General features: G+C 42.1%; 2 protein-coding genes across 2 annotated transcripts; one reads left to right on the forward strand and one right to left on the reverse strand.

The window, feature by feature from the left end:
* Positions 1 to 267: 267 nt before the first annotated feature.
* rhobtb3 (Rho related BTB domain containing 3) lies at positions 268 to 25056 on the forward strand. The gene is made up of 13 exons (XM_069165249.1): positions 268 to 689; positions 1052 to 1283; positions 2149 to 2341; positions 4648 to 4805; positions 5144 to 5252; positions 8616 to 8811; positions 8959 to 9155; positions 14684 to 14793; positions 16195 to 16300; positions 17044 to 17217; positions 19996 to 20162; positions 20474 to 20570; positions 21417 to 25056. Coding segments are annotated over exons 1-13 (1860 nt in total). The 5' UTR covers positions 268 to 687; the 3' UTR covers positions 21536 to 25056.
* glrx (glutaredoxin (thioltransferase)) lies at positions 21055 to 27344 on the reverse strand. Its single transcript, XM_069164000.1, has 3 exons — positions 27078 to 27344; positions 25294 to 25425; positions 21055 to 21556 (listed from the first exon to the last, which is right to left on the reverse strand). Exons 1-2 carry the CDS (start codon positions 27327 to 27329, stop codon positions 25312 to 25314), a joined length of 366 nt encoding a protein of 121 aa, XP_069020101.1. The 5' UTR covers positions 27330 to 27344; the 3' UTR covers positions 21055 to 21556; positions 25294 to 25311.
* Between the last annotated feature and the right edge of the window lie 512 nt (positions 27345 to 27856).

Below are 27856 nucleotides of genomic sequence, written 5' to 3' on the forward strand. Positions count from 1 at the left end.
CCTCTTCTTCCTCAACAGTAAACGTCAAGCTTTGAAAAGACAACAAGGTGTGAAACTATGTCTAAGTGAGCAAAATAACGCAGTAGACCAACAGCGTGGTCTGTGAGGGTGTGCGTATGTGTGTGTGTTGGCGCGCGCTGCTTCTGCGTGTGTATGCTCGCGTGCGTGTTGCTGAGTCAGGCGCGACCTCTCTCTCTCTCTCTCTCTCTCTCGCTCTCTGTCCAGTTGTTCTCTCTCCGCGGAGACTTTGTTTTATCCGCCCACGTCATTTATACAGTGTGGACACACCGAGGCGCGAGGCTGCGCTCTCCTGCTCGTTAACTGTGTCTCCTACCGCCCGACAACTTGTTTGTCTGTTAGCGCAGTGGCTGCCCATGGGCGCTGCTGTTGACACACTGCTGCTCCGCCGGTTGGGCTGTCCGGTGCGCCTCTCTGCGGTCGGTTCGGGACGGTATCGGGCTCCGCTTTTATGAATGACTAACGAGACAGGGAAATGCCAGTGACTGCGAAACTCCCCTGCAGCCGGGCTCACGGGGGGCCAGCCACCGATGAGAGGGATTAACGACGGAGCCGAGCCGCGGCTCATTGCGGAAAAGCGAGCCTGACTGCAGACTGGCGCGGGAACGCACCGCGAGGGGAAACGGGCTTCATAGCGTAGAGCAGCGGAACAAAACCGCGGTGACCACAATGTAAGTTCCTCTGAAGCTGCAACTCATTAAGAGACGTGAGGACAAGGGGCACCTGGTTGCATGCCTAAGCCTATTTATGTTTTTGTCAATGCCTGACAGCTTACAAATACAACAAGAAAATATTTCTCTAACTGTGATTTATTGAACCATAAAACCCACTCGGGTGTAATAAGGGCCTTGGTGAGCTTCTTCTCAGTCATTTTCAGTGCCATAACAGTGATGCACTGTCCGTGATAGACATGAATAATAAGCTCCAGTGCAACGAGATGTGCCTCCGCTTCCTCGGTGCAACATCATCTGGAACATCATCTACCTGTGTGATGCCTCCATTCACTCTCAACCACGAGTTGTCTGGCTTGCAGGTCCATCCACATCGTGGCTCTGGGCAGCGAGTGCCCCGGAGGAGTCGGGTCCGGGGAGGAGATCATGGGCCAGGGGCAGCTGCAGGGAGGCTTGCTGTGGAGCTACCTGGGTCACGGAGCGCTGGTGGGACCGTGCGACCTGGAGAGCAGCATGCATAACCCGGCATTCATGGAGTACACATCACGTGTGTTTGGGGATGTCACTGTGGTGGTTCGGGATTGTCCCAGCTGGGTAAGTGACGGGTGGTGTGTTTGGGTGAGCAGAGAAACCTGCACGATTCAGTTCAAATATGCCTTGCTCATTTTTTCTTGTTCAGGATCTTAAAGAGTCATTTTGGGTGTTGTTATCACTCCCTTTCTCCTTCATTTACATCTTGACGATCATCTCAGTTTATGTGATGCCAGATCAGACTTGATTTACAGAGGAAGACAGGCCAAGATTGCAAAACACCATGTAAAAGTGGTATCTTCTTGCCAGAGCATTGTCATTGTGAGAGAGCGTGCGTCACTTCACTGCTGTTTACTTTCCGATCTGCTTCTGTTTCTCAAAAGACGTACAACATTTCAAATTCCAAGTGTGTTGCCTTCCGGCGCTGATTGCAGGCTTTATAAAAACATCTCTATTCTTAGGAGAAAGCTATTTTAACATGCACTGCACAAAAAAGAACCTGATGAAAGAACTTTTGTTCTTAATAGCGTATGAATTTGAAATGAAAGCCCTGTTAGGATTTTGTAGCAGCTCTGTTTGCGTCCTATTATCTGGCTGTCGAACCCCGTCAGGGGTGTTGCTGGGGAAACTCTGTCAGTCTAATTCTTTGTCCGTCTTTATTCAAATTGCTCTAAGCTTTTTGAAGTGTTTTTTTCCTGCCTAACCAGTTGAATCAGGTTGATTTAGAGCAGCTTCCCTGACACAGGTCCTTCGGGGCAAAGTCCCAAGAGCCAGCTACACTGAGCTATTTATACTAAAGGGAAGAGTTTGGGTTATGTGAGGTAAGGTTCATGGTGTATGCAGACAACTCTGCAAACTGCATTCCTCCTTTCTGTCCTCCTCTGACCTTCCTCTGTTTACAGCCAAATTCCTTTTCTCACCTCACTAGGACCTGTTGGACAGCGACTGGGCCAGTGTACGGAAAGTTCTCGAGCAGGCGGACATCCTGGTCATCAAATATTCAGTCACTGACAAGCTGGCCTTTCAGCAGGTCAGGAACGGCTACGCCCCGAGGCTCCGCCCGCTCCTGAGGCACTGGGGTGTGCCTGTCATCCTTGTTGCTGTTGGAGCGCGGTTGAATGGTGAGCGCGCCTTTGTTTTGTGCTTTTGTCAGAGCTGGAGTGAGTTTAGTTTTGCCAGCAGCGCCTTGCCAACTGATGGTTGCGCTAACAATTTGTCATTGTTGTATTCGAACAGTGGCGCTTGAAAGGAACCAAAATGTTCGCCGCTTTCAGCCACTGTACTGTCAGTTTACTGTTGCCTCAGGTGTTGATTTTGTTTTCAGGACAGTATCGTGTTCTTCTTGTTGGGCGAGTGAGATCACTGTCTGAGTCTTGTGTCCTCTAGCGTGTCCTCCCAGCAATGAGGAGGATGCTCATGATTAAATCTCCTCATGTGAGCTGACAGCAGAGCCAAACATCAAGTTTAGACTTTTGGGCCAATAGAGGCTTAGCGAGTAGACAAAAGTTAATTGTCATAGCTCACCACAACTATGTTCCTTGAGCAGGATTAGGGCACATGGCTGTAGCCTTATGGAGGCTGCTTAACACATGGGCATTAATGCACAGTATGACGGCACCTCAGTGAGGCTGTGTGTCTTTTTGTAGACACACTGACCCCGTGTTGGATCCCGACTCTTTAAACAAGCCCATCAAATGCACCAGCTTGTATTTTTAGCTTTCCTGCTCAACATACTCCGAGAACCTGTCAGAGCTCCGCTGCAGGATGATCACAGAGAAAGTCAAGTCTTTGCTGGAAAGAGGAAGAGGAGAGGAGGGAGTGCTGTAGACCAGAGTCCTTGTTTCTGTTTTTGTTTGTGGCTGCTGTGAGTATTTTCATGCCATCCCCTCATGACTGCAGAGAATGACGGCTGAGCTCGGAGCACTTCCTGCTGCTCGACTTTAAACCACCTAAGGCACAGCTGTGGCAGAGAGAGGGCTACCATACGTGCATTAATGCAGCCATTAAACCAGCGATGAACGAGGGACGGGGAGCACAGACAGATTTATCCAAGGGCACACACGCACACACCCTCACACGCACAAACACACCACTGATATGCCAAGTCACCGCCTGTCAGACGTTCACACACACTCTCTTCTTCCTTCCGCCACACTCACTCACATACACACACTCACTGAGCTTAGCTCCGTGTCATGCCTGTAGGTTATTAGCAGTTTGATTTATCAATGCCCCAGCACTTGGCTGTATGTATTTTTCATCCCGTCTTTCTCTCCGCTCCTAAGTGCAGTCTTTCTGTACTCTTTTTCGCTTTTCTTCCGTCAAGATAATCCCCCGAATTTTCTGTCTGATTCTGCCTCCAATCCAAATTTTCTGTCCCCGTGCACACATGCCACAGTACAGTTGGTCCTTGTAAGCGTACCGCTGCAGAGATTTTACACATTTAAATGGTCTTATTCATACGTAGTTGTACAGTATTCCTTTTTGCCCTCCTGCAGACTTGCTGAAAATGTAAAAACTGCAGCCTGGAAGTTGCAATATTTCTCATTTCAGAAAGTAAAATTGCCTAAGAAAAACCATGAAATTACAACTTCACAAACTTGAAAAAGTATGCAGGGCGAGTCCACACCATAAAACCACATACTGAATGGCTGCATCTGTTTTGAGTGTTCTGTTTTGTGAATTATGTCTTCTATTTCAATTCAATTCGCATATTTTGTGTTCTGTTCTTCACATCAACAGTCTTTAAATTAGTCCTTTTGACAAGCAACACAACATTTTTACAAACGTGTTTTAAGACAAAAACAATACAGTGCATTGTTACTCACTGGTTATTTGAGATGTAGCAGATTCAATATGTCCTTGTATGACATTTTCGAGGCTTTGCATGGCCTGTCTCCGTAGGGAGTATCAGACAGTGTGCTTTGACTAACAGGGAGTAGAATGACTTTTGATCATTATAATCACAGCCATCTGAGGGATGGGTGTGATTATATATACAGGACAATACTGTGCTTACAGACGAAGCTCCCTTTTACATCACAATGTTAAATGTGTTGAGAGCTACAGTATGCAGTGCAGTGTCCAGATTTTTTGTCCCACTTCTGTGTACAATATGTATTGATCCATGTCGAGTATGGACATTAGCAGTAAGGATGTTGTTCATTTTTCCAAGTGTAAAGGACACGTTATTCCTTTCTATTTACTGTATGGTGGTCCTGCACTGCTCATTCATTCAAACATGGCGTCAGTATTGCCAGTATTAGCTCTCCAATTCATACGAGATTCATGCTTCCTAAAAAGCATAATCTAATATCAATAACTCACACACTGCATCTCCAGTACCCTCATAAATTATTTATTAGATTAAGTTGCAAATACAGTATGCATTACTTCATCTTAGAGTTGAATTCCCCTCTGTGTTCAGACGAAGGCCCTCCTTGTACGTGTCCATTGTGTGCGTCTGACTGGAGCAGCTGTGTGCCTCACAGCGAAGGTCTGCAGCTGTCCCGGGACCTGGGGGCCACCTATCTGGAGTTGCCTTCTCTCAACCACGTCTTTGTGGGTCGCTACTTTGGCAGCGTGGTAAGTGATGACGCAACACAGGAATCAAAGCCTCTCGTTTTGAATAAGCTCTTAAGTTTATTTGATGCTGAGTGTGCTTTTTCACTCAGCATCCCCTCAAGGAAACCAGCATTTTTTTTTTTATCACAAAAAGTATTTTAGTGCTTGAATCGCAACAAGCAGCAATTACATGCATTTCTGTTAAACTAGATTAACTTTGCACTTCCACATAGGTTGTGGAGAGAATGGCAGGTTTATCTTCCCAGGGAAGTTATATCTAAAGCAAAGAATTGATGATGTAACATCACTATTTGTGCACCGTGCACTTGAACTAACGTGTGTATTTCTGTATTGTTCAGCTGGAGTACTTCATGATTCAGTGTCTGAAACACAAAGCCAAAGAGAGGCCAGAGAAGAGGCGAGGAAATAAAGTGAATGAGCTTCGTCCCCCTCACTTGGAGCAACCAGGTCAGAGGAATACTACGGCATTTGAGTGATGCTGCCTTAATTCTAAGTGGCATGTATTCATGTCTTGTTCATTCCTATATGCACAATCTTTTAACTTTTTGTATTTTTGTTTGTATTTAATTATTTCTTTTTATTGCAAATTTGATTTTAATGCTAAAAGTAATTAAAGTTTCTTTAAATTGTTATTTTTTTATGGTGTTCAAAGAACATTCAATGGACTGACTGCATTGTTTCTTCCTGAGCTTACGAAGCCATAAAAACAGCTGAGCACAAAGGTTTTATCTGGATCAATATTCTCTGTTCCAAACTGGAAATAAGATGAGAGACAAAGAGCGAGGTAGACTACTTTTATTCAATGACGTTTGAATCAATTTTAGACTCCGCAAAAGATGCAGTAACAACTGAGTTTAGTGGCTTGATCTGAGGCAGCCCAGTGAGTTGTTGTTGTGGGATAGGAGTGGATTACTCCTGAACCTCATCTAACCAAATTAAGTTGAGGCACTTGACAAACACAGTCAGAATGTTCCCTGCTGCAGTTCTTTTTTGTTATGTGTTTTTAATTCATGTGCATATTACTAAAGTTTTTGGAGGAGCTAATATTTATTGTGAATTGTACTTACTCTGTTGATTATTTTAACTCATTATAATTCATGTTAAGTAAATTCTGATAAGCTTCACAAATGCGCTTCAGAATTTCAATATTTAAAAAACAGATCAAAAAATGTAATTCCACATCACGAATGTTTGCCTTTGCCTACCTTTGAAGCTTCAGTTTACACCCATGCGTACCCAGACTTTCATAATATAAATGGCGGAATCCTTTTATATGTTCATATGCTTGGCAAATGAAGCTGATTGACAGTAGACAATGTTTCAAATATGGATGTTGCTGCACAGAAACTACAAATTTTAAGGCATAGACGCTTCACAGAACTGAACAGAAGATCTATTGAGCCACTACAGTTTTAAGGTTTTTACAAAACATATTGATTTGATTTTGCTCTGTTCAAAAATGTCGTCACTTTACCCTTTAATCCTATTAAACATTTGTATGAAATTTTGACAAAATTAGCGAATGAATTGTGGACTTAAGGCCATAAACTTGTTTTAAGGGTTTTACAGTTACCTTTGACCACCAAATTCTGATCAGTTCATCCTTGAGTCCATGTTTGTGGCATGTTTGAAGGAATTCCCTCAAGGTGTTCTGGAGATATCATGTTCACAAGACTGGGACAGACGGACAGCCTGAAAACATTATGCCTCCGGCTGCGGCTGTTGCCGGCGTGGAGGCATAAAACAGATTTAAAGAGAACACACACAGTTCTTTGCTTTTGAGAAGCTGAAACCAGAAAATAAGATACAATATGGTAAAAGAATTACTCAAATGGTAAATCAATTATTAAGAAGTTTCCAGTTAATTATTCACAAATATTTAAGATGTAATTTAGTTCTAATCTGTTTATTTGAAATTGAAATAAATTTTTAATTAAGCTTCAAAACAAGCCCCTCTTGTCACAAGTTTTTTGTTTCAAGCAGCAACATTGAGGAATCCTGCAGATTTATTGTGGTTTAATCAAACTGCCTCGAAGCCAATAATATTCCGCAGACACAAAATGCTAATTATGAGATGAATGACCATGGTCATCAAAGGAGGCTAAAACTCACAGTACTAAATACATTCAGACGCAGCGAGTTTGATTATTGTAACAAAGCTGAAACGAAACAAGCCAAACTGGAGAGTGTGACGGCTGTGCTTCTGCGGCTTTTACTTTTTTAGACTGTGCCACTCTCTCTCCTAATTTGATAAAAGACAGTCTGATTAAATCTGCAACTGTCTGCCAGTCAATAAACGGATGTTGCCACAAACAGAAAGCTTTCTGTGTGTACAATCGGAAATTACATAATTAAAATAAAATTAACTTGGCAAGAAGCCCACAGCTCCCGCATCACAAACAGATCCCGAAGCATCATTTTATTCAAAAGATGGATAGATGGTGCAGAATTCAAAGCTACGCTCGTGTCTCTTGCTCTGCTGCTACTGCTGTGCTTCTACTACTGCCATTTTTCCTATGCACAAGTCATTTTTGTACAAAATATAGCACCTGAAAGTATTTAACACAAGCTACGCTGTTAAACTTGTGTTAAATATTGATCTGACCCGTTTGCTGCTGCATGTGTTTAAATCTCATGCAGTGACTGACAGCTTTAAGTCCTGCCAAAAATGTGAGCAAGTTACAGGTGGATTGATTGGTGCCTGTCCAAAACGACTCAACTCTACTTACGGCGTAGTTTACTATACATATGACAAGCAGTGATTCAGGAACAGCACAAGTTTTCATGGCCAAATCAGGGCAGCTATAAAAAAAAAGAGATGAGGCTCGCAGAGGGGCAGCGTGTACGAAGCATGAATAGGAATATAATAGGACAATGATTTGTGAATCCCCCTCCCTCCATTGCACCTCCTTCTCTCTGCCGCTTGGTGCTTTTTGGCTTTTTATTAATCCGACTTCATGAATACATGAATCGCAAAGCACAAGCGGCTTTTTTGTTCCTTTTTTATGTAAAATGTTTCTTTACAGGTTGTTGTTTCAGATAGGCTTTCTAATTCTCTTCTTTTTTCTTTGCAAGTCTTTCAATGTATTCACAGTGTGTTTATTCACTCAGTTTACTGCAAATCATTTATTTGTAACTATTTTCAGTCCAGGTTTTGTCTGTATCTTCTTCAGACATTAACCGTAGTAAGCTTTTAAACGTGCTTTTCTTTGATGTTAAAACTATTAAGTGTGAACTTTTGTTACATTTTTAGTCCCTCAAGATTTGAAAAAAGGCAGCAACAAATCCGCTGTCGACCAAAAACAATTCTTCTGTGTCTTTGGTAGACCAGAATTCAATGCTGCAGCCTGAGCTTGCATCTTTTCAGGTCCATCATTAGTGCAAAGACAAACGTATCTGGAAGCGTTTTTTCTAACTTGAGCAACAGGGCAGGGCTCAACATGACATTGGTCTCCCTCAGCTCTCTCTTTCATAGCTACAAGATCCCAGGACACTTTTGCTGTCAAAATAACTTTCCCCACCAACATGTATACACCCCACTTTTCTCTGAGCTGTCAAAAACCATTGCCCAAAAAAAGGAAAAAGTCACTAGTACAAGTGGACAAGGTAGAGTGAGGAAAAATGAGTCCACCAAAAATCTGCTACAACACTCCTGGACGGCTTTGAACACAACAAATTTGGTGGATTTTCTCTTCTTGTTTTTGATTTAGCGGTGAGCTGAATTTCAGCACTAATTATCTCAACTCATCCTATCTTCCCTTCCCTTTTTTCTTCCTTCCGCCTTGCTGCTGCTTCCCCTCTTCCGTTCAGCTCGTCTTCCTCCTATCCGAGTGGAGGAGTCCAGCTTCTCCCAGGACATGCAGTGGTTGTTGGAGCGTGGCGTGCAGTTCGCCGATGTGGCTTTCTACGCTGGGGATTCTGGGAAAGAACTGGGATGGGCTCATGCGGCTGTGCTCTGTGCTGTGAGCCCGTACTTCAGACAGCTGCTCCTGGGGCCCAAGACCAGGTAGGAGATATATTAACATGTTTGCGGGATGGAGCTTATTAAGCTATTTCACCGCCTGAGCCTGTGTAGCTAGCAGCATCGCTTTTATTTCTGCAAACTCCTCTGGCACGTAAGTGTGAAGCATTTTGTTCACCTCTGTTTGGACAGGGAACGTCCACAGTCGCGGTGTGTTTGCAGGGAGCGGGATGGTGGCCCCCATTCGCTGCTCTCCACCTGGGATGGGGGCATTATTGATGATATGCCAAGATCAGAGGGACACCTGACAGGACGCCTCACACGGTTGGTGGTGAAGGATCCCCTCCTGTGTATGTGCCTGTGGGAGACTCTAATGTTCATTTACAGAGGTAAAAAACCACCAGACAAACACAGCTCAGATACAACAGACACTACTGCCATCTTAAAGGTCCCATATCTGACTCTGTTCAAGTGTTTTGTTTGCAGTACTGATATCTATATGAAGATCTTTTTGTGGTTCTATGTAAAAAAAAAAAAAACATTTCAATATCGGTTTTACATCTCTCTCAAGCTTCTCTCTGGAGCTCTACCAACAGCAGGCTGTTTTGTGTCTGTGTCTTTAAGGCATATGAATATCAATAACCTTCCCTTCTGATTGGCTGATTCTTTTCCATGTGACACACGCCCAGGTCAACCACAGGTTCTCTTCAGTCTTGTAGTTTACTTCCTCCACAACAATGCTCTGTGTTTTCTTCATCTTAAAAGGTTAGACATGGGCAGCGCTGAGGGCGGACATATGATATGAGGGTGTGTTTGTGACATCACAAACATACAGAAGTTCAAATGGCTCGTCCATCCCGCTAAATACGGGATGTGTGCATTTCTCTGTGTTTTGGCGCTTTCGCAGCTCTCATACAGCACACTGGCCTGCTTTATAATCACACACAAAAAAGGAAATCTGAATTCTGTCCTATTGATTTGACACTTTTATCACCCATTGTTTCTGCTTGCAAAAAGCTAGCATTATGTAGGACTTCAATTGACTACTAGTACAGTGAAAACTTACATAAATGGAAACATTTACCATGCTGAATATTTTCAAAATTAGTCTGTTAATTGTTTCTGACAATATCACACAAGATATTTAATTTACTCTCATCGAAGACTCAGAAAACAGAAGCCTAAAGACATACAAACAGCTCTGTGAGGCAGTGCTTTGAGCCAAATAAATGCAAAGATCACTAGATACTAAAACATGCTCAGAGTGACTGATATTTTGTAGGTACACACACATTTACCATTTTAGTTTATTGTGCTAACTCGTGCTAATTCATGCAATCAGCTAAAGCTAAGGGGAATGTCATTAGTTTTGCAGCAATCAGTAATATCTTCCTCTCCACACCATCAATATCTGTTCAGAATTCCATGGCAAATCCATCAAATAGTTAATACTACAGTCTGGTCTGAAGTGGTGCTACTAGCATGGCTGAAAAGGACTGGTCTATTAATCTATTAATTATTTCAATTCTAAATATTTATGTTGATATGAGCCATTTTATGGTCATTTGAAAAATGAAGAGTTATAGTAAACGCGACTGAATTACGTCTGTATCAAAAGCTGGACCAACCTTAACTGCAGCACAGATGAGCATCTCATCCCCACTGATTAAAACTCTGTGATTTCACCAACATCAAGTTGCCCAAACTTCCATTCTGGCATCATGATCAGATGCACAAGACGTGCCAAATAGAAAGTGGAAATCAGAGAGGACAAAAGTGTCTCCAAGACAGTGGCTGTCATGTACTTCATCCAGAGAAATCTGAACTCAGAGAGGATGGCTCAGTCATTTCACTCCCATCACACTGCAGGATTTCTGGGAGGTGAGGTGCATTTTGAAAAATTTATTTCCTAACACTCAATGCTACAGCCTGCTGAGTGTTTTGTATTGCATTCATCATAACATATTTAAGAAATGCAGAAGTTTGGTGATGTGTATTTTTTAAGTCACCAAAGCCAGGCTTCCTGTTTTGTTCATATAGATACATTCTGCACATTAAAACTGGAGTTTAAATACACCTTAAAGAGCTGGACTGACCTTCACAGAATAGGAACTCCATTCCCACAGAGCAGTTACTCTTTTTCTAATAATTTAGATATGATGATTAATGTCCCCTGGCAGCAGAAGGGAATTTGCCTGCTATTGGGTTTCATCCAATGTTCCATTACACTGAGGAACAGAGATCAGTCAAATTGAAAGTACTTGATAGTAAGCAACTGTGGTATTTGAATCTAGGACCTGATCTTTCATTTTGTAATAGTGTGATCTCGCACTGCTTTCCTAACCAGAATTTGTACTTGGCTGCCTCAGGCCGCTAGGGTTTCCTTTGTCTCCTCCCATCTCAGTTCTTTTAAACATTATGGAAATCAGAAAGGATGGCTACACGGAGGGAAGCCTTCGAAGAAATGTATTTTCCCTTATTTTCATGGCTAACGGGCTTATATGATAGAATCTTACTCTGTAACCTATTACAGGGGCCTCATATTTACTGTTAATTATATTTGTATAATTAATAGTGTCATATATTACCTTCACCTAAAAAGGATACAGGCACAAAACATGGCATTGAAACGTTTGCGGCCGCTGTAAATTGTGGGCACTCACAGCCAAAAACGTTTTGGCTGTGAGTGCCCACAAATTACATACATTCTCCAGTCGTGGATGAAGCCTTGTTACACAGGCGTGTGATATTCCCTGCGACTTTAATGAAAATCTTCTCAGTCTGCGGCTTAGAGTCTGCAGTGCTGTGCTTGCTGCATGTTAGATCGCAGTGCCTGTGCATGCTGGCGCTTCATCACTGCACGGCTGCATGTCGTGCACCAATCCTTAAGGCAAAAAAGCTGCGCTAGCATCTGACTCACGGCTGCCTGTTAACATGTATGTGACATACGGGTCTGACACACAAACGCATAAGACGCGTGTGTGCATGTGTGTGTGTGTGTGTGTGTGTGTGTGTGTGTGTGTGTGTGTGTGTGTGCGTGCGTGTGCGTGTGTGTGTGTGTGTGATGTGTGTGTGTGTGTGGGTGTGCGTGCTGGTGAAGAGTGAGCAGAGAAAGGAAAAAGATTATAGGGTTAGATGGATTCTCTGTGAGTGACTGTGTGAATAAGAATAAGAAAGCCAGCGGTTGAAAGGCACAGAGAGCGGTGTGTATTTTCATGCACGTCCATATACAAGTCCATGTGTGTGTTTTAAGAGAGAGGGAAGATGGGACTGTCCAGGATGTGAGGGTGAGACAGGAGGAGGAGAGATAACGTGATGGTAACGAGCTGGGCACTAGAGCATACTGTAAATGTGTGTGTGTGTGTGTGTGTGTGTGTGTGTGTGTGTGTGTGTGTGTGTGTGTGTGTGTGTGTGTGTGTGTGTATGTGTGTGTGTGTGTGTGTGTGTGTGTGTGTGTGTGTGTGTGTGTGTGTGTGTCTGTGTCTGTGTGTGTGTCTGTCTGTCTGTGTGTGTGTGTCTGTCTGTCTGTGTGTGTGTGTGTGTGGTTTGGAGCGAGCAGCAGAAAGAGGAATGTGTGTGCATGTACTGAGTGGAACGCGAATGTCACGTTTTCATAAAACACTGCAGGGCGACAATGTTAAGCCTTGTGTGAAAAATGACTAATATTAACCTTCAACTTGGTCACTCCGGTTGTACATTTGAAGCAGCTGACCTCATATAAAGTGTGTGTGTATTTGTGCATGCTTTTGAATTGGCTAATTACATGTGAATAAGTGCCTTTCTTTTCCCACAGAAGCATATTTGATGTTAATTTGCAGTAAATCCACAACAAGCTGTACTTTGCCTTTCTAAAGATGTGACAAATATCCTTTGCTTCTAATTCAATTCTACTCGTTTGTCAGTTGTAGCTAATTTGATTGGCTTTCCAGAGCAAATTTCCATAACAATATCATGTTTCAGTGAACACACAGCGGCACACCCACGGTATTAATCCACGCCCTGGCTGTATGTCACTTGAGTGTGTGTGGACGGTCGCGGGGGCCACGACTTTGCCTGTGACGTTAACACGGTGAGACTCTGTCTCCTTGTGTAGTGTGCTGCTGAATTATTGCCTTTGGCACTTGGTTGGTGTTGTGTGTATGTGCATGTTTAGCATATGTAGTACATGTGTATGACACAGATAAGCCAGTGTGTGTGTGTGTGTGTGTGTGTGTGTGTGTGTGTGTGTGTGTGTGTGTGTGTGTGTGTGTGTGTTTTTGTGGACTCTCATGTCTTATCTAGGGTCACGTTTTAGACAACAGACCAGTTTGTTCTGGGTTGACTGAACTTTCTGTGAAAGAAAAATACGAATTTAACATAAATTGAAGAGGCTGGTGTGTTTCCTGGGGTTTGGTTGAAATTTTAGAGTCAGAAATGGAGAAGTTACAGTCACAGTTAAGGAAAACTCCTTTGGAATTAGTCTTAATCTGTATAAATGGTTCCCTCAGTGTTTGTTTTTGTGCCTTTGTTTAGGCACATAAAGAGAAATACATCAACATAGGAATTTATTTGTGACACGTGGAAATGATCAAAGCATTTCACAGCTTTTGCTTCTTGCACATGTATTCCATTTGATCTGTTTGCCTTTCTACCGGTGTATTTTGTTCTGTTTTTGGTTCCTAGCTGCATCATATATCAGCACAACAGCACCTGAGCTAATCTCTCACCCTGCATTTGAGGTGTCTGCGCTGTGCCGCGTCATTATCCGGCACAGCGTGTTGCGGTAATCCCTCTATCAGACCAAATACCGTCATTATGAACTAATGATGAGCTAAATCCTGCCCAGTCCAACTCCCTTCTTCCCTTGAAAGTCTGCTTATGTCCCATGTGCAGGGATGGATGTGTAGGGTTTACTAAGGAGCATACCTCTAATGTGGAGTGGAGATGTTTTCTCATTGATAAAGCTAAAGTCTGTTGGTTTACTATGTAGGTCCAGGCAGAAATATCTCCACAACCGCTTCATGTGTTGCTATTAAAAAGTGTGCAGACGTCCATGGTTCCCAGATGTTCCCATAACGACTTCAATGAGTGCTTCAGTTCCTCTCTCGTGCCACCATGATGTTTACAGTTGTGTTTTTTTAGTTAAATATCCTTTATTTTTTTTACTACCAATAATCCATCGTCAAGTTGAAATGTCAATGTGTCCGATACATTTGTTCAAATACAAGCAAAACTAATGAGATTCCCATCGGACTCAGCGGAACTTTGTGTTTATTTTTAATTAGCCAATGTAAGTGTGCTGACCTGCTGATCTAAGACGGTAACCACTCCCTGCTAAACAACAGCATGTTAGTCATTGTGAGCATGTTAGCTTGGTCATGATAGCATTTAGCAGAAAGTATTATTTTGCAAAGCCAGTAATAATGCTCCATATTTTCAATATCACCTCGTTAAGAACAACAAAAGTGCAGATGCTTCATCTATATGTCAAACTATTTGTTTACATACATGAATATACCTGAAATTGTACATTTCAAGACTGGATCTGTAAATATGTTTATATTTTATGTATGGACAATCAGCTAAAGGAAAAAATATTTCATAATTTTTTTTTTTTTTTTAAACAGACTTAAATTAACCCACTGATGAGAAAGGAGAATTATCATGTGCATTGCCGTGTTTTTAAAAATTTTTTTTTAAAGCATTTCAGTCACTGTTTCTGACATTCGTGGCATCTGGACGGGGCGTCGCACCCATAACCACCACAGATTATATAAACAGACACATTTTAGAACTTTGACAAAAGTAGGCCCCGAGTGTTCGGCGTACGGTATGTGGGTGGTCAAGGCGCAGTGCCAGCTAGAAAAAGAGTTTGCCTGTGTGTTTCTGTAAACTATTGTGGATTCATAGAATCCGTGTGTTTGTGGTTGTTTTGTAGGAGCGTGGGAGTGGGAGCACCTTCAGGAGGCCCTGGAAGAGAAGCTGAAGAATACGCTAGCTGTGGCTCAGCTTGTTGAGCGCATACGGTCCCTCATCGGCAGAGAAAGGGTGAGGACTTCAAATCACCTGTATTCTCTTTCTTCAACATTGAATAATCGAATAAAAATAATCTGGTTTAAGGCTTTAATAGCTCATGGTGTGTATGATACAGGTATCCACTCCCCCGTAACAAAATAGGTTAAATAACTTTAATGTGTAAAATTTGCTTTTTGAATTTAAAACACATGTTTTTGTAGTTGCAGACTAAGAGTGCCTTAATTAGCAAGACCTTGTTTAGAGACAGTGCAGTAATAATGGGACTATAATTAGCATATTTACATAATTACTGCCTTTAATCACCCCTCAGATACTGTGGGAATTAGCAACAAAATAAACAAGAGATGCTCTCCAAGGAGCAAAAGCACAACACAAGATCTGTGCGGACTTCACACTCACATCAGCCACAAGCATCAAAGTTATGTTAAAAACTGCAGCGTCACATCTGTAAGGCATCGTGTCTATTTTGAAAACATGATGCGGCTCCATGTAATGGGCAGCATGCTGTAACATTTAGAGGGGCATCAGGTGATATGACATGGCTGACAAGCCTTTTGGCACCATGCATGGTCTACCAACCCATCGGGGTATTGGTAGGTCTTCTACCTGAGGCTGTCGAGATGAGCTGACACACCGAGACGGCTGGGCCACTTTAACGCGATGAGACAACCTAATGTCCTGTCATGATTTGATCTCGTCCTCTCCGAACACCTCTAGGACTTGTGACTCCGCAAGACTGGCTTAAACCAGCTTTCCATACGTTTTCTATGAGCTCTCCATTGTTGCCCCCAAATCACAGAGGCTTGATTCTGTCGCTGCGCTTGTTGAGCGCTCTCTCTGCAGCAGAGCGCTGTGAGAATATGGAGTTCTTTGTGCTTCGATTGGGCTGAGAAAGGTTATCTAATGGTAATGGGAGTCTTTGACGACCCTCTTTTGTGGACTTAACAAAGCTGTGTGTGCCCATACACTCCGCAAAAACATACGCACATATCATCCTTTCTTGTTCGACCAGTTTCCCTCGCTGTGCAGTGCGGGATACTGTCTACACATACTGTATATTATATTATTGATTCATTATAAAAAATTTAAAAAAAACTTGAAATGAGCATGAATGCCTGCACTCTGTTCTCCGGGTTAGCCAGCTCCAGTCATGCTGTTCTTGGCACTCGAGTTCAAGTATGTTTGGATAGCGCTAAGCAAGACTGGCAGAGATCCATTAGTATTCCACGGGGAGGCAGGATGGATGCACAGAATGGCAATTGTGCTGGTAACGAGTACCTGACATGCAGCAGAGGAATGCTAACTCTCCGCGTCTGATTCTTTTGGCTTCCTCTTCACTGTGTGTGTGTGTGTGTGTGTGTGTGTGTGTGTGTGTGTGTGTGTGTGTGTGTGTGTGTGCGTGCGCGCGCGCAGAGCCCCAGGGACACACCGAGTGCGCGGGCAGCTCAGCTTGGCCCCCAGACTCTTGTCAACCTCTTCAATTCTCCTCTTTACTCTGATGTCATCTTCATGGTGCAAGGTGGGTTCATGCCGATCCGTCAGACCCACACACGCTCAACAAATGCAGGCGCCCGCCGTCACCCAGCAGAGGAAGGTCACATTTCATTAGCCGTGATTGAATTATGATCTCAGTCCCCCCGGCCTGGTCATCCATTTGGAGACAAAATAAGATAAAACGGTCCGAGTCATGGGCTCTCTTCCGTTCCTGTCATGTTTCATCTCGACAGAGGCTCATTCATGTGCTGCATATAGCATTTCTCTATTAAACTGGGAATTATAAAAATAATGCCCCAAAGCCTCTCCTAATCAATACTCATCTCATAAAAAGTGTGGTGAGCTTGTCTTGTCCTTGCACCTCTTAGCTGTGAGTTAAACTGTTGGAGGTCATGGAGAAAATGAATACAGGTATATTCAAGAACAGTGAGTAGATATGTACTTGTGCCCAGGCTTTAAGTGTCATTTGTTTCCTGTTAATTCAAATGGACCATTATCACTGATCATGACTTGTAACCAGCCAAATTGAATTATGTTTGGACTCTGCACCTCAGGCACAAAACATGTCAGTGATGTTAGGAAGGTTTGACTGAAGTCAACTTGTTCAAAATAATTCATTATTTGCATGTGATCTGTTGCCAACTTTCAAGATTCAATACATTAATTATGAACTATTCCTGAACTCTGGCTCTGTGAATTCCCACTTTATTGGCACTTTTTCAGAGAGCCTAAACGTAAAAGTTCATTTTGTGTGTGTGTGTGAATTAGGGAGTGTATTGCCAGCCCACCGGGCGGTGCTGGTGGCCCGCTGTGACGTCATGGCGGCCATGTTCAGCGGAAAGTACGCAGAGGCTCGGAGTCGAGTGGTGCCCATCCACGGTGTCTCCTCAGATACCTTCCTGTCTTTTCTGGAGTACCTCTACACTGACTCCTGCTGTCCTGGTGAGTTTACTACAGATAAGCCAGAGGTGTGCTCACAATACTACTGTAACCACTGTATTCAGTGATTGCAAATATATATCTAATGTGGGCACTAAATGAAGGAAAAAAACAGAATCTAGTTTTCTGTGTTCAGTGACGGTACAATAATTGTAAATATATATTTGATTTGTGACTGAGATGAAAGTCGCTAATGCGGTGGATCTGAACAACATAATGAAACACTCTTTTACAAAAGGACAATGGATCTTTAATGTCAATTTAATGCACTGCAGAAATAAGCGCCATTACTAAATAAAAAAAAACACGAGAGAGGTACATCAGTGTTTTCCTCTCGGCTTCGGTCACTAAACGCAGCCCAAAACAAAAGTGCAGATGACGAGTCCCATCAACCATCTGTGTGACTACGACGTGCTGCCAGTGTCGGTCTCGGGAGGCGCTCGCAGAACAGCTCTGAGCTTAAAATTAAATTAGATTTAGTGATGACAAAATCAACCAGTGGCATCACTGCTTTTGATGGTGCCAAATCACAGTCCCAGACGGGTTGTTGTTGTTTTCCTCCGTCAGTATCCGACACATTGTGTGTTACGTTTTCAAAGTAATTAGGGCTGATAATTCTCTCTGGTGATGCCAATGAGCTACAGTACATTCAAAGCAAATAATTAAAGTACATCCGAGTTGCTTCCACTGTTTTGAAGTTGCAGTTTTTTTTTAATTGACTCCTTGTGTTGTCAAAGCTTTGCTGATACGGTTGATCCCTCTGAAAATCAACATCCAGTTGGCAGTTCTTTGCAGCTTAAAAACACTTTGTGCTTGTTGTTTTGGTTTGTCAGTCATTTAGAACAGAGGGCTGTTTTCAGTCAGGCTCCGACACACTGATGGTATGTCGCCTTTTAAGTAAGAAAAGTCAGAGTCAAAGCAAGACCTGAGAACGAACTTAAACACTGACGAAGACATTTTGTTCCGAGTTATTTTAAGTCTCAAATCTCTTTGAATATTAGTTTCACTGGCCAGAGAAAGGACTGTATGTGATGTTTATGTTGGCCTGGGTCAGCTGCATGTTTGCATCAGCAACTCTTTGCTTACAGGTTAGCCAAAACATCTGGAGGAACTGAAATGTCACTAAGGCTTTTTGTTGTGTGCATATTAAGAGTTTTTCTGCCCACTAAAGGGAAAAGATGACCTAATACAGCTTTGAATGACAAGCTATTGCAGATGAATGTAAAGCTGCTCGGGAAGCCGAGTATGTCTTTGTGGGTTTTTTTGTGGTGATCAAGGCAATATTGCAATTGTTGTGCCTCTTATAATTGCGCCTTTCAACTCCAGATCATCACAGATTCTGAAAGAAAAAAATAATTTGTTATGTTGATTAATTATACATATAACAATTATAACTATAACTTATAGTTGCAGAACGAGTTAGCCACGAAAATTACCTTCACCCTCCTTTGCAGCATTATGTAACAAAGCTGCTGAATAGACAATACAAAGCTTCAGAATAATCACTTGTGAATAAGCAGCGGACGCTCCCATTATTTTGTGGCATGAGACCTTTTGATGAAAAAATGATGAAAACATTTCAACAGGCGATCCTCAAGATCCAGCTTAGGCACAGATATCCAGAGACACGTCTTCAGGTTGGGTTTTGGGATCAGGAAATTATAGGCGTGAAGCAGTTGCAGCCGCTGTACCGTTATGTAAGAGCTCAGGTCTCAAGGTCAAAAGAAGGTAACTCCACCGGGAGCAACAAAAAGGAGGAGTGTGAAATCAAAGCAGAGGCGCTACCAGACCTTTTGATTCAGATTAACACTGCATACATATGATAGAATACATTGTTAATGCTCATGTGGGTGATTGTGCAGTTCTGTGTTGCTGCTGCTCAGCTGAGTGCAGCAGCCTGTCGGAGATGCATGCAGAGGATCAGCGTGTACACGAGGGAGTGACGGATGCTGAGGGTGGTGTTTGACATAAATGACAGAAATCAGGGGTAATTTGATTTGACATTTTAACATTACATAAAAGGATTGATGGGACTTACTTGAGGTTTACTGCACGTAGGAATAATGTAACAGCACAGAGAGAGCAAGAATAATTATTTATATGTAAAGTGATTTAATTATTGAGCTCTATTTAAAAGGCCTGTCAGCTAAGATTTAACACTGCTGGTGATAACATGTTATGTATTTTATTAAAACTACTGCGGTGTAGGCTGCAGTGAGGAAACTATGTTTTGAATGTAACATGATTGTTAGAAATAAAATGGCATGAATTAAGTAAATTAAATAAGAAAAATGTTGCCCCCTTGACATTTAAAACGTTCAACCGTATTTTTTCTCTTTTCTCCTTAAAACTAAATTATTTTTGGACACTTGAGGGCAGTGGAACAGCCTCTAAACTCAACACTGACATCACCTTTTAAAGTAGATGTGGTGAGCTTGTTGGCATACAGTTTCCTCTATACACAAACAGCAGGATTGATAGGACTAATGTCTTTGGAATTGTATTTAGCAATTCTTATTGTGTGTAAATGCTTTTATTGTGAGAGTGGATGTTTTTGTTTTAAGCTTTGTACTTAATCCCAGTGTGGCTCTTTTCCAAATTGATGTTAGGAGCAGCAATTATAAAAAACTTTCTTAACTCCATGGAGCGTTTTTATTCCTTTGATTTCTTATAGAGTCCTAAATGCATTAAAATATGTTCAGCTATTGCTCACTTAAATAAAATTCACTTAATAAATTACACAGCAACGGCAGACAGTGCTGTGTGTGTTTGTGTGTCCAGCCAGTGTGTTGCAGGCCATGGCCGTGCTGGTTTGTGCCGAGATGTATCAGGTGAAACGACTGCAGCACCTGTGTGAGGTTTGCGTGTGCGCTTACCTCCAGAGCATGCCCAGTAGAGAGCTGTCGTCGACGGGTATCAGCGTGGTTCGGCTACTCCGCAGGGCAAAGGTCAGTGCAACTTTTGAGCGTGTGTGGGTAACAAAAAAAAGAAAAGGCAAGAGAGACCTGCAGGAGATAATGTGTGTATGTAGAGTCAGTACTACTTCTTTACGATAGAACATCTTTCCGCTAAAATGCAAATGTTTTGTATTGAAGAAATCTGGCTTTTTGACAAATTGTCCAATGCAGTGTTATTTTTGGCTTAATGTTTTGACTAGCAATTACCCCGGGCCTCCGTCTGCAGCAGAAAATGATGTTAATCTTTAGAGAAGCATAGAATTGTTATTTCACACACGGTCTATGTTTCTTTTGATTCCCAGTGCCACAATGCAGAGCAGCTGTACGTCTGGCTTCTCCACTTCATCGCCAACAACTACCTGATCTTCAGTCATAAACCCGACTTCCTGGAGCTCTCAGGTCACTGCCTTGCAAACTCAATTAGTGAGACAGCAAAATGCAAATTTTAAGGTTTAGAAAGCTCGAGAGAAATAATCTGTGCTTTAAAAAAACAAAAAAACTGCTGTGAATGCCAGGCATATAAAATACATCAAGGTGCCTATCCGACGTAAATCATCTACTCACTTTATTAAATTTTGGAAGCAGAACATGAGCCTCACTTTCTATTTTGATAAATTTGAGAATTTAAAATGGTCTTGGACACCTCTGTATTTTATGCAACATTATACTGCCATATAGCACAATATGGCAGTATTTATGTATGTATATTAGACTTTGGGTTGTCAGGCCCTCAGAAAAATGCCTCCATATAGCATACATAATACTATAAATGTATGCTTGGATTATGCAGGATGTACTACTTCCACTTATTACAGTCTTGTGTATTTAACAGGCCACATAAAAGCAGATAGCGACAGGCTAATTTCAAAGATTAACAGCAACATTTTGCAGCAGTAGCATTTTTTATTGTCATTAGTCATACACACAAGACTTATTTAAGGCGACTGGACGGGTCCTGAAGGGCACAAGCAAAATCAAAGGCCAGAGAAAGGGACAGCACACGATTGATTACCGTTGGTCTTCAGTTGCTTGTTGGTGGAAATTAAATCTTATCAGATATTTCAGCCTTTGTCGGCTGTTCATGGCAACGAGCCAAGAATTTATTACTGTATCTGTATTTGTGAGTGTGTGTGTGTGTGCCAAACACAGTAAATCTTGCTGTAATGGTTATATCAGCAAAACATCCTACAGTTGTGTTTGCAGTAGATTACAGTTAACATCTGTCTGTGTTTATGTGTGATGCAGAGGAGGAGCGTGAGCAGGTGGAGAGGTTACGCTGGCCGTCCAGAGGCTACCTGCAGGAGCTCAGCGAGTACCAGCAGAGACGACGCAAACTACGCAAGTCCCGCTGCATAGTCATGTGACCACATCTGGACGCCAAAGCTCTGTGGAAAAAAAAACGGGGGGGAGAGCAGAGGAAGGAATTCAAAGAGAAAAGAACAACAAAGGGTGAGAGTGGCCTTCAACATGTGAGGGAACAGACGGAAGAAACGTTTTTTTCTGTCTCTGGATGAAGGGCTGATTCTGAGGGACGAACCGTAACCAGTCGGACAACGTCGTAAAGCAGTGACACACACGGCTGCGACACGCCTCTCCTCCCCGAGGGGAACGAGTGGGCGCATCTTTTCCATAATGACTATTCCATCACGGACAAAACAAAATGACTGATCCTTGAAACCCAACGGGCTTTTAAAATCACTGTCTGGCCACTGGTCAGAGGCTCTGTGAGAGACTACTGTTCTACTGGCTGGCGGCTACATCATAGATTTACATATCTGGTGGACAACAAATCTAGGATCGAGTGCAGACTGTTTCAAGTGACATTAACGGGTAATGTGACTTCAGGTTGAAAAAGCAGGAAGAAAACAGAGCTAAAGGGTTTCTTCTTATGTCAATTCCTGCTGACGTCAGTGCATGAAGGTGGATCAAACAGTTCAGCGTTCAGTTCCTCTTTTGCGGGAATGGACTGCAGCACCGTGGCATGCGCAGAGCAGGGGGAAGATAGAACCGTTGTAAGTACTCAAAATATCGTCACTTGATCAACATCAGCAACCGAGTTACACGCGCTTTTGTGACGACTGCTCCGGGCACACGGCGATCTCCTCATGGACGTGAGCACAAGACACACATCAAAGTTTGCGTCACACTTGGCCAATTCGGCAACAGAGACCCTCGAAATGCTTCAGAAAGTCTACAACAACAAAGCAATGAGCCTGGAGGAGTGTTCTGAGTGACATAGGCATTTCAGAGATTCAGAAAAATCACTGTGAAAAACACAAAAAAGGAGCATCAGGTCAGGAGCACAAGCAGGATGGTTTTCTTTGACATTCACAGGGTTGTGAATTTGTCCGCCGGGGTCAAACTGTCACCACGTTCTGAGGCGTCTGAGGTTAAACATCCAGTGCAACTGACATGAACTGTGCCGTGATGGCACTTAAGTTTACCAACTTGCCAATTTTACCACTGAGCGCTTTCTCACCCACAGCAGAACAATTGTTGCTCCCCTCCACCGCTGCTCACTGGATCTGGCTCCCTGCTACTGTTTTGCGTTCCCCAAAACGTGACGCTAAATTTGAAGTGCGCTCTCTGCTCACTCCGCCGACACGCCCGGACGACTGGTCACAAAAATGAGTGAAACTCGGGTTCTGTTTCTGATCAAGCGACACTATTTTAAATACGGACTCACAAAGGTTATAACTTCCCGTTGCTCTGTAGTTTCAGAACTTTTTAATGGCCCTTCATGTGTTCTGTGCACTGGACACAGGACCGCTCTGTCATAAATGAAACCCATGACGGCTCACGATACATCTGTGTCCCGCTGGATCTAAAGATTGTGAACACGCAGCATTTCTTAAGCTGAAATAAGTCTTGAGCCTCGAACTCCTCAGCGGCCCGATCGGCCATTCAGCCGCACGGTGACCGACATTAACACACAGAGCAGAGTGAAAAGTGGAACTGCTGCTGGTAGCACGGTCATCCTCATTTTCATCTGTAAAATAGCAGAAACTCAGTCTAGCATATGAGCAGGACCAATTTAATTACAGTTCTTTTATTGGGTTCTTTCACTTCTACAAAGCAAAATCAGTGAGTGTTTTATGGATTTTATTGCCATGCGAGATGGAAACCATTTTGATTGCACTCGGTGTCAAATGAGGCCATATCACGTTCATTGAAAAAAAAAAAAAAGGCTTGAAATAAATCCTCAAATTAAACAAGCCCGTGTCAAAATCAAGTGCTTAGTACACCAAATGCAGAACAATAATCAATGTATTTTAAAATATCATTTCAAACCCGTTGAGCTGGACTTTAACTCTGACATTTCCTTTGCAGGCCAAAATGAAATCATGTAGAAATGAGTCCTTATCTGTTTGCAATAACTGATTATAATGATCTGTTTCTGTCGCAAGAAGGCCAAAGTCTTTGTAGCATTGACAGACATGGTATAAAGACGTTGGAGGAACCACCATATCATCAACAGAAGTTAGTACAGTAAAAACCTCAATGCCTCTGGATGGATACACAATATTTATGTTATGATTTTTTTCTTCTTTGAGCAATTGTTTTTAATCATAATAAGATTATGATTTATTGGTGCTGCAATATTTTTGTAAACTAAACTGTATGTGGACACTTTTCTTTTTTTGTTTTACATTTGGAGTAGAGACAACAGGGTAGCACTACTTTACAGTCTAATGTTTCACTGCTGTTTACCTAAAAGATTAGAGAAATTATTTCTTGATTTAAAAACAGTAACAAAAAAAATGTGTACAGGAGGACTTGGGACTGTTTTCACTCCTGAAAGTCTGAACCAAAGTTCCTGTTTTGGTGCATTGTATGCATTTAATCCAGTTAGTTTTAATTTAACATCGCAATTTAGCGAGTGCACTAAAGTCTTTGAATGACATATTTACATCTGTCATCATCACCTACATCTGCCTTTTCTTGACATTGACTGGTTTGAGGACGTCCTGCGTGTGATGTCAGCGTGTTGTCAATTTGGCCTTTTACGTTTGAATGGGAAAAAATGAATGAACAGATTTGTTTCATTGCCACTATACTATTATTATTATAAAATTATGACCAGCACACTTTTTATGTGTTTTTTCAAGCTGACTTTTGATCTCTTAGTCAGACCAAATTACAATTAAATTTGTCTTTGTCATACATTTTTGCTTCTCTTTTGGTTCCTCTATTGTTTGATGGGTGACAATAGCCCGTCGCAATTTCCTGTGATTAGTCCAGATGTTCGAACCATCCAGAAAGTGTTTTCACCCTGAAAGCAAACCCAACCATGGTTCACATTGATCCAGACTGAGATCACCTCTTTTGAAGGGAAAAAACAAGGCCTCTTTTAGAAGTGTTGTTTTGGTTTGGGTCAAATGAGTCAAAAGTCTGAAGGTGTGAAAACAGCCTTAAGTAGTCCGATAAACTTTCAACAAATTAAAAGATCAATAGTGACTTTTTGCAGCTAGTTTTTTTTTTTTTTTTTTTTTTTTAATTACGTGGATCTCTAACAACCTATAATTAGGATCCAGTTCTTGCAGTATTTTAGCAGGAATGTAGCAGAAGGTTGTGTATTCAGAACAAGCTTGCTACCAGTCAGACTTGGACAGTGTACAGATGATATCAGTTGGTGTCTTCAACCTCCTGCAGCGCAACAGCAGTCAAAGTTTGTGTCTGGTCAGTAATCCTCAGTTAAATTCCAATCTGCTAATGAAATCAGTAAATTGCAGGTGAAACTCTGGACTGTGAAACCAAGTGTACCGCAGTGCTGCATCCACAGCCAGTGTGTGGAGACAAGCATCTGGCTCCACTGGGCCAGTGCTGAACAGACTGCAGATAACATGGTGTCTGACTTTAAATAAAAGACATGTTTTAGAATGAACACAGCAAAGACTCCATCACTGTCTCCACTCTGCTGTTTGTATGTGCACATCTTATTGATTTCTGCTCTACGAACAGCTTAACGACTCGCTGCGAGTCTCCTGAGGAGCAACTCTTACCCGCTTCACTTAATACAGATGTGTTCCACAGCCAGACATTTAGCTTTCACTTCCCAAGAGTGTGTGTATGTCGAGGTGAAGCGGAGATGGATCATGAATCTGTGCCGTGTCCTGTATACCTGGAGGTGTGGAGTGGATCACTGCAGGGCCCCAATAGACTGCAGCATTCCCTCCAGTTTACCGCTCTTGTGCAGCGCCGCCACATCACTGCCACCTCCAACACACTCCTCTCCAATGAACACCCGTGGGACCTGTATTTCAGTCAATACAAAGAACACAGGGGGGCAGCTGGTAAAACGTACATGAATTTCAGTATATCTTATATCGGCCCCCTTTTGCTTCACTGACAGGGACATTTATAAACCAGGTTCCCCCAGTGTGATCTGACAATGTTACAAAGAGCTTCTTGTGATGTGAGGAATGTTTTTCTTTCTCCGTCTTCTACTGGCCCCGTAAATGTTCAGCGGGGTTGGGGTCACGTGACTGCGGAGGAAAACCCCATGACAGACGGCACTCTTTGGTCTTCGAGTGGTCCTCTAAGGTATGTTTGGGCTCATTATCCTGCTGCAGTATGAATCACTCTCTTCACAAAGGACGCAGTATGTTTTTGAAGAACGGAGCGCTGCTTCTTCCCAGTCAGGGTGGAGTTGATTCGCTGCAGGTGTCCAACTCCAGAGAAGCCAAACAGCCCCAGACTTAAATCATCCGGCCATGTTTCACTGTGGGTTTGATCCCCTGCAGTACTGTCCTGTCTCCTGTTTATCGCCTTACACACTTTCCATCTGTCACTACCATAGATCTCGACAGCATTTTTTTTTTTACAGTTATCAGTGATAAAAGGTATGTTTGGCCTTGTTTGGCCTCCCGACAAGCGGCTTACAGACATAACTTGAGAGACCACCACTAAAGAGTCTATTTTTGATTTTCTTACATCTGATTGCTGAGAAACAGTCCAGATTTTTTTTTTTAAATATTTCTTCTTCATTTGGAATATCATAACTTCTCATGTTTTTTAATGTTTAAAATCTTTCCGGGTTTATTTGAGAATCTAATCATCTTTTAATGTGGTCTCAGACTTTATGGACCCCACTGTGTAACCATGGGTTGGAAGGTAACTACATACATTTACTCAGTCATCTAAGGACAAATTTGAGGTACTTGTACAAGAATATTTTGTTTTTATTCTTCACTACACTTCTGGTGAAAACATCATACAATTTACTCCACTGCATTTATTTGAAATCTTGAGTTACTACTGGCTTCAAAAAGAATGATTTGTGCATGCAAAACCAAAATCAAGAGATCATAAGATATGTTAACTTGCTTAACAGTGTATTCACTAAAGAGATGAAATGAACAGTTGATTGACAGAAGTGTTGTGTTTTTTTTTTCAATAACTTCTTATAATAATTTTGTTTATGGAAAAACAATGCAGACAAATTTCTGGTTCCAGATTATTGTGCGTCTTTGATGAATGGGGAAAATTATCATCAGAATAATAAATAGAAAGAAGGATATTTTTTTGCAGTCTGATGCATAATTACAGAGCAGCTCCATCTCAAGCAACTCCAACAGTAAAAGGCTGTTTTTACGTTAAGCATGCCTAATAATAATGATAATCAAATTTATTATTAACAATAATAATAATAATAATAATAATAATAACTAAACTCTTGTTATCAATGAACAAGTATTAACCATTATACAAATAAATTAAAATGTAGCTTAAGTTATTTCATGCGTTATTAAAAGCTAAACTTCCGGTAGTTTATGAAAATGTCAATTTTCTTCTTCTTTGGTATGAACGCCATTCACTCTTTTTCTCTAAAAGTACACATTATTCGATCAGAAAAACATGTAACCACTTGTGAAGTGAAGGATGACAAAGCGTCTGTGTGTTTACCGTGCGGGCTCCGGTGAGTTCCAGGAAGTAGTCTTGCATGCAGTCCATGTCGCTGCGCCTGCTGATATCGATACACTCCAAATGTCCCGGTTTGAACGTGTATTTGGACAAAACGTCTTTGGCCATGATGCAGTACGAGCACGTGGGCTTCATAAACAGCACCACTTTGTCGCCTTTAATTTGAGCCTGCACGAACTGCTGCGCCATTTTACGTGAGAAAAAAGCGGAAGAAGAAATATGAGAGCTGTCCATTTGGTCACTTATGTTAACCACAGTGACGTAGGGGCACGTTCTCCCATCTTAAAGCGATAGTAGACCCTCGTGTGCGTGCACGTAAGCGCGTTCCAAGCGGCAACAGCCCAACCACTGCTTGAAATAAAAGCCACTGCTTGAAATAAAAGCCACTGCTTGAAATAAAAGCCACTGCTTGAAGTGCAACACCACTGAGGATCGCTCGGCGCGGGCTCAAAGAAAATGCGGCTCCACTAAACTCCTATTCAAAAAACATTAACTTTTCCCATGAAAAAAATTAAAAAAAAAAAAAATGTGTACAAGTCCTTATAATGTTGTCCTGATGCACCAAATTTTCTAAGTCCAGTTTTTTCTGTATAAGGAAATGTGCTGAAAGTAGCAAATAGCCACTACAAGCTGGAGGGTGGTGTTGATCTACAGTGGGATCAGTTGTACTAGAAACATTTCCCCCCTACTTATTTAAGTAAAGTATGAGATTATCTCAATGTGCTGTATCGGGACTTCTTAGTTGTTACCGATAGCTGAAT

Source organism: Embiotoca jacksoni, unplaced genomic scaffold, assembly GCF_022577435.1.
Source record: "Embiotoca jacksoni isolate LCO1_2020_lvr unplaced genomic scaffold, fEmbJac1.0.p SCAF_1, whole genome shotgun sequence".
In the NCBI taxonomy this organism is placed as follows: domain Eukaryota; kingdom Metazoa; phylum Chordata; class Actinopteri; family Embiotocidae; genus Embiotoca; species Embiotoca jacksoni.

Bases quoted from the DNA above. Each gene is read 5' to 3' on its own strand.
- glrx (XM_069164000.1), bottom strand. From the start codon at position 27,329: ATGGACAGCTCTCATATTTCTTCTTCCGCTTTTTTCTCACGTAAAATG. The intron at 25,426-27,077 runs GTAAACACACAG...ACTGAAATACAG, and splicing joins AACTCACCGGAGCCCGCACG to GTCCCACGGGTGTTCATTGG.
- rhobtb3 (XM_069165249.1), top strand. The intron at 4,806-5,143 runs GTAAGTGATGAC...TGTATTGTTCAG, and splicing joins GTCGCTACTTTGGCAGCGTG to CTGGAGTACTTCATGATTCA. The intron at 17,218-19,995 runs GTGAGTTTACTA...TTGTGTGTCCAG, and splicing joins CACTGACTCCTGCTGTCCTG to CCAGTGTGTTGCAGGCCATG.